At 40.3% G+C, this 14,041-nt stretch overlaps 1 protein-coding gene across 1 annotated transcript in view; it reads left to right on the top strand.

The window, feature by feature from the left end:
• The window catches only part of ACSS2 (acyl-CoA synthetase short-chain family member 2), an 85,610-nt gene that overhangs the window by 60,319 nt on the left and 11,250 nt on the right, over positions 1-14,041 (top strand). Inside the window, exons 3-7 of the mRNA XM_006876872.1 lie at positions 9,805-9,896; positions 10,092-10,195; positions 10,443-10,515; positions 10,804-10,879; positions 11,054-11,168. Of these exons, the coding sequence (XP_006876934.1) occupies positions 9,805-9,896; positions 10,092-10,195; positions 10,443-10,515; positions 10,804-10,879; positions 11,054-11,168 (460 nt within the window). The remainder of the gene's footprint in view (positions 1-9,804; positions 9,897-10,091; positions 10,196-10,442; positions 10,516-10,803; positions 10,880-11,053; positions 11,169-14,041) is intronic.

The raw sequence follows: 14,041 nt of genomic DNA, 5'->3' as shown, positions 1-14,041 counted from the left end.
ATGGGTTGCACCTCAATGTAAAGAAAACAAAAATCCTTACCACTGAACCAATAAATAACATCATGACAAATGGAGACTAGATTGAAGTTCTCAAAGGCTTTATTTTGATTGGATCAACCATCAACACTCATGGAAGCAGCAACCAAGAAATCAAATTACATATTGCATTAGGAAAATCTGCTGCACAAGACCTCTTTAAAATGTTGAAAAGCAAAGACATCAGTTTGAGGACTAAGGTGCACCTGACCCAAGCCATGGTATTTTCAGTAAGTCATATGCATGTGAAGGTTGGACAATGAATAAAGAAGACTGTAGAAGAAATGATGCATTTGAGTTATGGTGTTGGCAGACTGCCAAAAGAATACACCAATCTGTGTTGGAAGAAGTACAGCCAGAATGTTCCTGAGGGGCCAGGATGGTTAGACGTTATCTCTCATATTTCAGGAGGGCTTAGTCCCTGGAGAAGGACATAATGCTTGGTAAAGATCATGCTTGATAAAAGAGGAAGACCACCAATGAGATGGAATGGCACAGCGGCAGCAGTAATGGGCTCAAGCGTAGCAATGATGGTGAGGTTGGCATAGGACTGGGGAGTGCCTCGTTATGCATATGGTCTCGATGACTCGGTACCTACTCAACAGCACCTAACAACAACAAGCAGGAAGTGATATAGTCTGTTTATGTGTTTAATAGATTACTTGAATGATGTATTAATTGGAAGGAGGCAAGAATGTAATGGGAGACCAGTTAAGGCCATTGTCATCATTTAGGTAAGAGATGAAGCTAGCTTGAACTAGGGTAGAAGTGATAGAGATACAGATATTTAAGACTTGCTATCATGTGTGGCGCTACAGGTTAATGTACCAGACTGCAAAGCCGCTTGAACTGCAATATTGGCAGTTCAAGCTCACCAGCTACTCCTTGGAAACCCTAAAACAGGGTCGCTATGGGTCAGAACTGACTCAATGGCACTTAACAACAACAACAATCATGTCCCTCAAGGAGCTCTGGTAGCGTAGTGGTTACGAATTGGGCTGTGAATGGCAAGGTCAGCAGTTCGAAACTACCAGCTGTTCTGTGGGAGAAGATGAGGCTTTCTGCTCCCGTAAAGATTTACAGCTTCGGAAACCCTGTACAGGGTTGCTATGAGTCGAAACTGACTCCACAGCACATAACAACAGCAATAATCATGTCCCTCAAGGAGCTCTGGTAGCTTAGTGGTTACGAATTGGGCTGTTAATTGCAAGGTCAGCAGTTCGAAACTACCAGCCATTCTGCGGGAGAAAGATAAGGCTTTCTGCTCCCGTAAAGATTTACAGCCTTGGAAACCCTGTGCATGGTCACTATGAGTCGGGACCGACTCCATGGTACTTAACAACATCATGTTCCTCACTATTTATTTTTTCTTCAGGCTAAACATCTCACTTATCCCATTCTTCTTCTTATAACATGTTTGAACCTTCTCATTTGGGTGTTTCTCCTCTTGCAGACCTGTTCAGCAGATTAGATCCTGACTCAGTGATGTTACTAGGGTTGGTGTCACTTAGTAGAGTAACTTGTGGTATCACTCCCCCCACCCAACGGACTTCCTCCCATACCAGACCTTATAGAATCCTTAGTCATGTTTGATATCAATTTTAATCATAGAAAAATGTGTGATAAATATAGTTACAAATTGGTTAAATGTAAATATTTCTAAGATTATATGAATATCAACAAAATTGTAAAATCTTTCTACATTGAATTGCAACATTATTCATAGCTAAGCAGATTCCTTTTAAAAATATTTTCTCCTTTTCCTTTTGATTACTACTTCATTCTCCAAAACGCTATTGATATAGGTTCACAAATGCTAATTACCACAATATTATAACTAAAGCACCAAAAAATTTGACAAAATTAGTGACTATAAAAACACCAGTAGCAATGAAAACCAAAGTGAAAGCTTGGAGTACGTGCAGATGAAAGCATGCTTTGAAGCATTATTGTGATTGGTCAATAATCACAGCTCTTAGTGGAGCTTATTAGAAGGTTCAAAAAAGTAAAATAGCATAGAATTTTAACCCTGGATGTTAAAATGTAAGTTGAGCTTATAAAAATGTTTTTGTTGTTATAACTAACTATAGAGTTATTTTGATTAAAAAATAATAAATTTATGCTGAAACATTGCACAAAAGTTTTATAGACATTTTGGTGTCAGTCTGTCTGTCACCTGGTGTGATCCATGCCCCCAGGATCCCCTAATGACATTACTGTTCTACCCTTTGATATTTTTGTGAAGGAACCCAGTTTTTACCGTCAATATTCCCTTCATTTCTTTACTTCTATGCCTTCCTTTTTTGATAGCCTAGGGAGCTGAAATCATCAATCCAATGATTATCCACCTCATATAAAGAAGTCCTAGTCTTCTCTGTCTGAACCTGAGTACCTATTGAACTGGTTGTGCTTGAAGGAGAGAGCAAGGAAGAAGATATGTTCTCAGCTCTTTAAGAGCCTAGGGTGTAATGGGAAAGATTGTTGTTGTTAGGTGCCGTTGAGTTGGTTTTGACTCACAGTGAAACTGTAAAAGGTTTCCGAGGAGTGACTGGTGAGTTTGAACTGCTGACCTTGCAGTGCAAACCGATCTTGTGGTCCAGTTCTGACAGCGCCACACCAGGACTCCAATGGGAAAGATAAGACCCAAATAATTATAATTCAGAGTAGAACAGATAGATCACAAGGGAAGTGTGAGATAAAGGACCTCAGGAGGAAAGGAGAACTTTCAGCTTTTGGGGTAGGTGGAGAAACTAGACAGAGAAAGGGAAAGAAGGGAAGACTTCTGGAAGATGTTAATTTGAAGCACTTGGGAGTGGGGGCAGGGAGTAAACATTCTTTTATACAGGGTGATCAAGGAAGACCTCATAGAGAAGCTGACATTTGAGCAATTTAGGGCATACAGCCATGTGGATACATGGGGAAATAATGCTCCAGGGAAAATAATGGAGTCCTGGTATGGCATTGCAGTCTAAGCGCTGGACAACAAGGTCGGTTTGAACAGCAAGGTCGGTGGTTCACATCCATTAGCTACTCCTTGGAAACCCTATGCAGGGTCGCTATGAGTTGGAACCAAGTGACAGCACTTAACAACAACTATGCTCCAAGTAGAGGGCAAAGACTCGGGTTAAATGAGCTTGATGCTTTTGCCAAGCACTAAGGAGGTCATGTGTTTGAGCAGAGTAAATGAGATGAAGAGAGAATATAGTAGGAGATGAGAGCTGTGAGTTAGTGAGGCACTAGATCATGTATTAACTTTCACTTTGACTCAAAATGATAGGAAGTCATACAATCATTGATCAGAGGATATATGATCTGACTTACCTGATGGTTTTGGACTAGTGGAGGTAGATGTGAAGAGAAGTAGTCCAATTCTAAATATAATTTTGATCAATAATTGTTGTTAAGTGCCATTGTGTTGGTTCTGACTCATAGTGACCCTGTATGGGCTTTCTGAGGAGTGGCTGGTGAGTTTAAATCGCTGACCTTGTGGTTAGCAGTCCAGTGCTTATCCTATGGCACTGCACCAGGACTCTGGATCAATAATTGATTACAGTAAATTTGGTGTGTAAGTGATGAGGTAATTGGAATAGGCTCCCTGGAGAAGGCTCCCTGGAGGACCCAGTTGGCTGTATACCTTGCCTTGTAGTCATATGACTTCCAGGTGAAAAGGAAGTAGTTTGTTCTATAATGTGGGTTCCCTATTGGTCCCCCATTAGCTAACTCATTAATAATTTTTGTTTGACCTACAGTGTTTAAAATTTGTTTACGTTACTTTTTGACACTCAAAAATTCAGAAGTTTTAAAAAAGATTCCAGGCCTACCTTGAAAAACTGGGTTGGGGTGAGGGAATAGCAAAAATGGACAAGAACTAAGTTTATTCTAGCTGCTCCTTCAGCCAGAGCATGTGTTCACTGATTTTCCAGTCCCTGCTCTCCCTATCGTTTCCTCAAAACTGAGGCTGTTACTGCATATGTGCTGAAACAAAGTTTCATATTTTTATGAGGTCCCATTTATTTATTTTGCTGCTTGTGCTTTGGTTGTTATATTAGATAATCCATTGTTGAGAGCTAGACCTGACAGAAGGATGTGAGTTATTTTTTGTCCAGATCACTTACTTACAACACCTGCTTAGCACCTGTAGATTTTTCAGCTTGGAATTAATTCCAGTTTAGAAGAAAAAGGTTAGACCCTGAGTCCTGGTCTCTGTCCTGCCAGCAACCCACCATGTCATCCAAAGCACAGTAAAAAACCTTTGTGGATCTCAGTTAGAAGACTAAAATGGATGTTCTTTTCCCCTTTAAAATTGATTTATCTTATTGTTGTTTGAGAATATACACAACAAGACATATACCGATTCAACAGTTTGCATGTACTACTTGTTGGTGTTAAGTGCTGTTGAGTCTGTTCCAATGCATAGCGAGCCTGTATAGGGTTTCCAAAGAGCATCTGGTGAGTTTGAACTGCTGACCTTGTGGTTCACAGTCCAGTGCTGATCCTATAGCACCACACCAGGAGTCCATGTACCATGTAGTGTCACTGATTACATTCTTTGAATTATGCAGCCATTCTCATTTTCCTTTTCTGAATTGATCTTCCCTCATTAACATAAACTAATGTTTTTATTTAATCTTTCGAGTTGCTGTTGTCCATTTGACCCCTTACATAATTTTTAAAAGCATAATGCTCAAGGCAGACCTTTTTTTATTAGTTAAGCTAAACCACTGTTCAGTTTTAAGGAGACTTCAGGGGATATTTTTGGTTTGAAGTTTAAATGTTATCTTATAGTTATCATTTCAGGACTTCATCAAGTCTCCATGGCTCCAGAAAGTTTGAATTCCATGAGAATTTGAAATTCTGTTCTTCATGTTCCTCCTTAGGATCAGGATTCTCCTGTAGAATCTTTGATCAAAATTTTCAGTTTTGATGGTAGACAGACACCATCCAGTTCTTCTGGGTCACTTGGCAAGGGAGGTAGTTGATCATGGAGATAATCTGATTCTTCTTCCTCTATTGTTTCAGGTGAAGAGACCAATTTTTGTGCCTTAGATGACAGCTTGCAAACCTTTAAGATCCCATGCACTTCACAATGAACTAGGAAGTAGAACAGAAGCACTAACCATGTTATTAGGTCTATTAACCGGGATGTCCCACAAAACCATGACTCTAAACCCCCAAACCAAGAAACCAAATCCCATGAGGGTTTTGGTTGTAGGTGTAGGATAAACACTGGACTGCTAACAAAGTTCAAACCCACCAGCTGCTCCTCAGAAATCCCTGTACAGGGTTGCTATGAGTTGAGACTGACTCGACAGCACTTAACAACAATAAAAACATAAGTAAGTAGCCTCAACAGCTATCACCCCTTTTGGTCTTTATTGTAAGTATAGCTATCACACTTTTGCCAATTCAACATTTTTACAACTTATTGACAGCATTTACAATAATCAGCTGTGCAGCCTACCTTTAATGTGATTTTCCCATCACCATTAATTCTCCCTTTTCCCCTTCTTCCTGCCCCTGGTACAACTAGTAAACTTGGTTCTCTATACATTTGCCTTTTCTTGTCTTTTCACATGAGTGAAGTCATGCACTATTTACCCTGTTGTGATTGATTCATTTCACCAGTATAATGTCTTCAAGCTCCGTTTGATGTACCAAGACTTCATTTCTTTGTTGGCTGAGTAGTATTGATACTGGTAATGTATCAAGACTAAGTTTCTCCTGTTAAGCAGTATTCCACTGTATTTATGTATCCAATTTTGTTTACCTATTGTGGGTTAATGAGCCAGACTGTAAAGCCGTTTGAACTGTAAGGTCAGCAGTTCAAGCTCACCAGCTGCTCCTCAAAAACCCTATACAGGGTCGCTATGGGTTGGAGTCGACGCAACGGCACTTAACAACAACAACAACAACAACAACAACAACAACAACAACAAATTCTCCCTTTTGACTATTGTGCATAGTCTAGCAATGAACATTGTGTACAAGTCTGTTTCTGGGTCTCTGCTTTCAAGTCTTTTGAGTATACATGTATACCTAAGAGTCAAATTGCTGGGTCACATGGTAGTTCTATTTTTAGCTTTTAGAGGCACTGATACACTGTACCATTTTGCATTCCCATCAGCAATGGATAAGGGCTCCAATTCCCTCACTTCCTTGCCAACAGTTGTTGTTTTTCTGTTTTGTTTATTTTTTTATTTTAGCCATCCTAGTGGGAGTGAAATGGTATTTCATTGTGGTTTTGATTTGCATCTCTGATGGCCAATATATTCAGTGGCTGTTTGAATGTCCTCTTTGGTGAAATATCTATTCAGGTCCTTTGCCCGTTTTATGATTGAGTTGTCTTTTTACTGTGAAGCTATTGAAGTCTTATATATATTTTGTTTATTACACTTTTGCTGGATATATGGTTTCTGAAGATATTCTCCCAGTCAATAACTTGCATTTTCACTTTTTTGATAAGATTTTTTGATGAACAAAAGTTTCATATTTTATTTTGCTGCTTGTGCTTTGGTTGTTATATTAGATAATCCATTGTTGAGAGCTAGACCTGACAGTGTTGCCCCTAGTTGTTCTTCCAAAAATTTTATTGTTTTAATTTGCACATTTGGATCCTTAATCCATTTTTAACTTGTTTTTGTATATGGTGTGAGGCAAGGATATGGTTTCATTTTTCAGCATGTGGAGATCCATTTAAATTGGATATTTTTTAAAGAGTGCTAACATCCTTAAGGGCATGAAAATCTTGCAGTCAGCCAGCATCCTTCCCCACCCCCACCCAACCAGTCAGTGACCCTAGCCTGGTGTGTATGTCAGAGAAAGAAGACACTGACTGGAAGGAGTAAAGTGCCAATATCAATAATGTATAACTTGAGCTCATACCCAGGGAGAAGAATGTACACTGTGGTGTGTGTGTGTATGTATGTGTAGTTACAAGTGCACTTAAGTGAGCTATACTTGTATGGGTTTCTGCTTATCTATTCCTATATACCTTTGATGTGTGGACTTTATTCTAGGTTCTAAAGATGTAGCACTGAATATGACAGATAAGCTCTGCTCTCATAGAGCTTACATATCAGTGAAAATACAAAGAATGGGAAATTCCAGGAAGAAATCAAACAAAATGACTTGAAAAAGTAAATGGAGGGACAAGCTGTGCAAGTATATCTGTAAATGGGTCCATGTCTGAGTCCTGGGTGCATATATTTATGCTTACTTATGCAAATGGGTAGCTTTGTGCCTAGAATGCTTATATATTAATATATGTAATTTTATGTATGCTAGTGAACACGGGTGAGCTGGTGTGTGATATCCATGTGGAGATTGCTGCATGAGTGTGTGGTATATGTGGAAATCTACTGAAGTTCCTGTAGCATTTGTCAGTGGTACAGTTCAGAAAATGGATTTGCTGACCCTGGTATTCAGGGCTATTTGCCAGCCTCCTCTCTCCTGGTTCCTTCCACTTTAATTAGCTGCCTGTGCTTGGCTGTGCTCAGCCAAAGGAGGCTAAGCCAAGGAGATGATCATAACTGATTCATTGCGCCAGGACCTGGTTTTCTGAATAACCTCCATCAGTGAGAAAAGACCTGTCTTCTTGCAGCCCCTGATCTTCACACTATGAAGGACATGAGCCCTTACTTGAAGTCAGAAAATCTGAGGATCTATTCTTAACTCTGACACTTATCATTGTGTGACCTTGGTCAAGCTATTGCATCTTTCTGCCTTTCATAAATACTCTAGGTAGTAAGGAAGACGAGGAAGCACAATGGCCTGGACTGTAGTGCTAGTGCCCGAAGTGGGGAAGGAGGGCCTTCAGAGCAAGGGAAATGGTCTGGTGAAAAGTGTGGAGGTAGGCCTGACTTTGTGTGTAAGGGAAGCAGGGAGCCACTTAGAATAAAACGAAAATTTCTTGTAATTGTTTACAAGGCCCTGTGTGATCTAGTTGCTGCCTACCTCTCATTCTTACCTTCCTTCTTACTCTGATCCAGCTATATACTGGCTTCTTTCAGTTCTTTGAGTAGGACAAGCTCCTTACTGCCTCAGTGCCTTTCCATCAGATGGTCTCTCTACCCAGAGTACTCTTCCTAAGTATTCAGATGATTGCCTGCTTCTCATTACAAAGGTCTTAGCTCAGATATTACCTCCTCAAGGAAAGACCTTCCCTAGTAATTCTATCTAAATCAGTTGTCCATTAATATTGTTACCCTTGAATAAAGACATCTATTGAGGCATTTATTTGTTAAATGAATTACAGTACATCCAGACAGTAGAATATTATGTAGCTGACAAAGAGAATGATGGGAATAACACCAAAGTATACTGTTAAAGTTCTTAAAAAAGCAAGATGATTGAGCCTCCACACTTACAAATTGTGTAGCTTATTGAATGTACATATTCATTAAGATTTTTATGAAGATACAGAATAATGTGTACAGTATGCTACCATTTGTGTAGGAAAAAGGAGAACTTATAAGTATAAATATATGTTGTAGTCCCTGAATGGTGCAAATGGTTAACCAAAAAGATTGGAAGTTTGAGTTCATCCAGAGGCTCCTTGGAAGGAAGCTGGTCATCTACTTCCCAAGTAATTATCTTGGTCACTTCATACTAGTTGAGTTTCCTTTGGCCCTCCATCCTAGTAAAGTTGATCCTGTCTACATGTTGATTATCTCTGCAAAGTTACCCAAAATACCAGTAACAGTGATTGCGTCTAGGTAGGGTGACTGGAGGATACGGATGGGACACATACCATTACATATCTTTTTATATAGTACTGTTGTTGCGCATTATCTATTCAGAATATCATGAAATTGAAGAAAAGAAAGACATTGAAGGCAACATTCTTATTACTGAATCTTTGAATACAATCACCAAAATTCCTTAAGATAATGTCTTGTTTTTAAAGTATTTCTCCCCAATCACTCATTATTTTATCATTCTGCTTTATTACCTTCATAATTCTTACCATAATATCAAATTATCATGATATATTTGTTTTTTGTTTATTACTTGCACTATTACTGGAATTGTTGTTAATAGCTGTTGAGTCAGTTCTAACTCATGGAGACCCTGTGTAGGGTTCCCAAGGAACATCTGGTGAGTCTGAACCACTGACCTTATGGTTCAAACTGACCTTGAGGTAGAGTGCGCATCCTATGATGCCGTACCAGAACTTCATGATGTCAGGGACTTTGCTTATATTGTTTTATCTTATACAAGGGAGCTTTTAAAAAAAGTCACCAACTTTTTGAAGCTCCCTTGCACATATACTATAGCATATAGTTGGTGTTGAATAAACAAATGAAAGAAGACTGGAGGAAACCAGGCTGAAACTTAGGAGGAGTGAGGGTTAAGGCAAAGCCCCAACCCAAAATTATTGTCAAATTGATTTCCTTAGGTGATTTGGAAGTAAGCGATCTGAAGATCCCACTGTAAAAAGCACAAATGTGGTCTTGATACTTTGCTCAGGAAGAATCACATCTGTGATATCATTTTCCCTTGGATAGAAGACAAGGGACCATTCCCTCATTTTATCAATTAAAAACTGAGACTCAGAGATTTTCCAATGAGGCACAGTGTATGTATAAAGCATCTTGAAAGGCCAAAGCATCTGACCAGTCAGCTCAAGGTGTGATAGCAGGTGACTCACCTTCAGAGGGCATTCCTAGACTTTAGTGTTATTAGATACATTTTATGACTGTTCATGTTTTTTTTATCTGGGAAAGGGGTTATACTCGCTAATGACTGGTTCTTTCTGGTGTGTCTCAGGGAGGGCAATGAGCCAGAGGAGAGTACTCAGATCACTTACCGTGAGCTTCTGGTCCAAGTGTGTCAGTTCAGCAATGTTCTCCGAAAACAGGGTGAGTGTTGGGATATGAGAAAGGGACTGTGGGGTTTGGCCTTTGGGTATCTGAGGATTTAGGGGAAGTGGAAAACGAATGGAAAGAATCTGGTAACAGAGGAACAGGAAAAGTTAGCTGGCAAGGGCCAACTGCATGGGAAGGAGTAGGAACAGAAAGGATCCATGGTTCATGATGTCTGTCTTTTACCTGCAGGCATTCGCAAGGGTGACCGAGTGGCCATCTACATGCCCATGATCTTGGAGCTGGTGGTGGCCATGCTGGCTTGTGCCCGCATTGGAGCTCTGCACTCTATTGTGGTAGGAATTTGGGCTGGCAGGAGTGGGAGATGGGGCTCTGGAGAAATGGCTGGACTTGGATGATGGAATGTCTTAAGTACTAGACTAAGGACTTTAGAATGCTTGTACTAAAGGTCCACATCAGTTACCCAGTTTCTCATAGAACCCTAGTTTAGAGACCTACAGGTTTCATGTGTGACTTTTTTGTTGTTGTTCATTCAATCCCTAGAGTTTCCTTTTCTCCCTCAGTCTTTCTTCTCTTCCATAGTTTGCAGGCTTCTCTGCAGAGTCTCTATGTGAACGGATCCTGGATTCCAAGTGCAGCCTTCTCATCACCACAGGTGACTAATTCTTTACCTCCTTCTCTAGAATCTTCTCCCTGCCCCCAGAGTTTTACTCTTCAATCAGCTCATTGGTATTGGGGATTGCTTGTCATAGAGGGTAGAGACTGCCTGCCTTTCTTTTCCTTGTCCTGCCTCAGATAACCTTTTGTCAGCTTAAATCAGCTAGAAAAGCCAGAATTAAGAGATTCACTCAGAAAAGGCTCCACAGACATTGTGCCTACTAGGGTTAAAGAGCTAAAGCTGCGCTGCCTGTCTAAGACATGGAATGTATGTTGCTCCCCAAAGATGCCTTCTATAGGGGAGAAAAACTTGTGAACCTGAAGGAGCTGGCTGACGAGGCCCTGGAAAAATGTCGGGAGAAGTAAGTGTGTTTGGCCAGATGGCTATTGCCCTGGGTAAACTGGACCTTTTCCCAATGCCAGTTCTGGGGCTCGAACTCCCTTTATTTTCCCTACCCTGAATGGACATAGGTGAGCCCAGACAAATTATCTTTTGAGTCAACCAGTTCACCACTTCAGGGTTCTCTTTCCTCCAGGGGTTTTCCAGTAAAATGCTGCATTGTGGTCAAGCATCTTGGACGGGCAGAGCTGGGCATGGGTGACTCCCCCAGCCAATCCCCTCCAGTTAAAAGACCATGCCCAGATGTACAGGTAAGTCTTCCCTGCTCTGAGCTCAAATTGCCTCTTCTTCCTGCCCAGGAAGTTCTTGATATTCTCCTTTGCTTCATCATAATATTAACTGTCTGGGAGTAATCCTCTGAAAAAGATGACTGGGAGATGGGGGACTTTGACTTCGATGTGGGTAGGAAACCTCTTGTATCTCAGGGGAATTTCGTGAGACAGATTGTAAAGGTTGGGATATCCTGGTGGGCACAGGGGATCCTTACCTTAGGGCTTGGGTTTGAGTTAGAATGTGGTGACTTACCTGGATGACTGTACATAGTCACCTTGGATATACTGGACTGTGATTTGGTGTAGACTATCTTTATTAACTAGGAAATATTCATTATGGAAGAACTAGGGTCTAGGCCTCAATGTATGGCTTTGGATACAGTGCTTCTGATGAGAACAATAGAAATGCCCAGTGGTGGCCATCATATCTGAGGCACATGAGGGATGAAAGGCCAAAAGGACAGAAATTTCTAGAGATTCTATGACTTGAAGGGGCCTAAGTGGTTTGGGGCTTAGAGGGGCTGTATTATTAGGTGTATGAAGAGCCCCATCAATTCTGAGCATATGGGGCTGGGATCAGGATCAGGAAAATGGATGCTAGGAGGACCAGTGATATGGATCTTGAGTGCAGGCAACCAGGGATTTGGGCACACTACTGCTTCCCTCCCACTCCACTGTATTTGAGTCCTGCTCACCAGCCTTTCCATGGGCTCTTAACAGGGTAAGCTGAAAGAGAAATCCAAGTGCATCCAGCCCCAGGTACCCACCTCTGCACCGCCTTGGATACTTGCGTGCTTGTCTATATGTCCATCTGCTCTTTGCCTGTTTGCTTCACTGCGGCAGCTGCCAGACCCAACTCCCTTCCTCTTGCATTGGGCCCCTTGCCACCTAAGCTTCTCTAATGGGTTGTGTAATCAAATGTCTCTTGTGCCTCTCTGAACTGGTATAGAGCATGGATCTTAGCAACAGACATGCAGTTTCACTTCAGCTGCAAAGACTCTTTGTGTGAGAGAGAACCATGTAACCTGTCAGAAAGCATTTACTGTGCACTTAGCTGGGGCAAAGCCAGGAGCACATGAAAGAGGTGTAGACTCTGACCTTGGGAATTCACCATCTAGTTCATATCCTACTTTGAGGTTAATAAACTGTACATAAATTATCTAATATAATTAAGTGCCAAATTTGACAAAATCACATTATATATGGTTCTAGGAAGAAAGATACTTTAAGTGAGAGATGAAAGCAGATTAGTATAGAGGACAGTGTGGACCTGGAATCCAAAACCCTGGACACCAATTTTTTAATTGTATGACTGAATAAGTCATCTCTCTTCTTCAGACTTCAGTTTCCTTATCAGTAATGGAGCTATGATAATATGTGCATGAATGGAAATGATTTTCTGTACTAAAACAAAACAAAACCCATTGTCCCTCTGAATTTTACCATTATCATAGGGTGTCTAAATATTCTGTGATCTACCACTTAGGTTAATTGTACATAAAAACCCTTTTCTTTACTCTCATTAGTATGGTGGAGACAGATCTGATTATTAAAAGACACTGCTGTCCCTTTAAAACTCAGACAGGAACCTAAGCCTCTTCTCTTGGGTCAATTCCTGACCTGTCACCTGTATGATCTTGGGCAAGTTATTTAACCTCTTTTGCATCCATTTCCTCATCTGTAAAATAAGTATAATAATTGTACCTACCTTATAGGATTTTATCAATAAATATATGTAAAGTACTTGGCATTTAGGAACTTGATAGTATACTCAATAAATGTTAACTTTCATTGTTTCCCCCTTAATGTAGTAATAGACAGGCTAGCATTTCTAAAAAAGAGACCAGAAAAGAATGAACAAATTCTTGATTCTTAATACTAGAGACGCATAGGCCATAAGCTCCTGGAATTTTGTTTTTGTTTTATTTTGTTTTGAGGTGAAACAATCCGTTACCAAAAACCAAAGAGCATAAAAATAGGTTTACAAAGTCCAGGTTTGTTAGTCTTGGAATTACAGTCAAAGCTGCATAAATCTTGGCAAACACCTTCATCCTTAAACAATCTTCAAGGAAGAACCTGGCACAGTTTGAAGGTGCCCTCCCCAACAGTATTACCTATGACCTCCCTCATACTGCATTCCCACACCTAGTAGCTAAGATTCTATCCAGGACAAAGGACAATGGCCTCAATCCATAATTTAGAAAATTCAAACCTTTTCCTGATTCAAAGTTCTGGGTCCTAATATATACACACCTAATTCATAGCCAATGTTTACTCCACTCATTGAACTCATACTGCTTCCTGGTGCTGGTTATTGGCTGTATACCTGGAACATCTCTCCTCCCTATACACACCCAAAAGGGACAGTCTTTTAAAATTCTCCTCATTCATGGCTGCAGCAGAACTGTGTCTTGCCCTTACTCGTACCAGTGCCTTTCTATGACAGGTCATACCAGTACTGTAGACTAACAATATTTTCCCAAAGCAATATTGACACATTTCTATTAAAATGTACTAATACCCTTATCGCATGCAGATCGTTTGGTGGGGAAAAGATTGTCTATGTGACAATGTATGTGTAGATTCACCTCTCTTCTACTAAAAAATATGTGCATTCTGGTGCTTTCTAACTTCTGGGCAGCTTTTCCTTTGTTTATTTTTGTGTGTGTATATGATTTTTAGTGGACACCTCACTTAACTTGGACTTGTCATTTTTAAGATGCTTATATGCCAGACTTTTACCTCACTATAGTAACGGGCAGGGAGTACAGAAATAGGGGTGTGGATGTTTAGAAGCTCTCTAGGTAGGCACTGACTATTTTTTATTTTAATCAAATATTTGTTGTTGTTAG

The sequence above is a fragment of the Chrysochloris asiatica genome, unplaced genomic scaffold, assembly GCF_000296735.1.
Source record: "Chrysochloris asiatica unplaced genomic scaffold, ChrAsi1.0 scaffold00423, whole genome shotgun sequence".
Classification (NCBI taxonomy): Eukaryota; Metazoa; Chordata; class Mammalia; order Afrosoricida; family Chrysochloridae; genus Chrysochloris; species Chrysochloris asiatica.
This window is presented reverse-complemented; position numbering and strand designations above follow the sequence as displayed.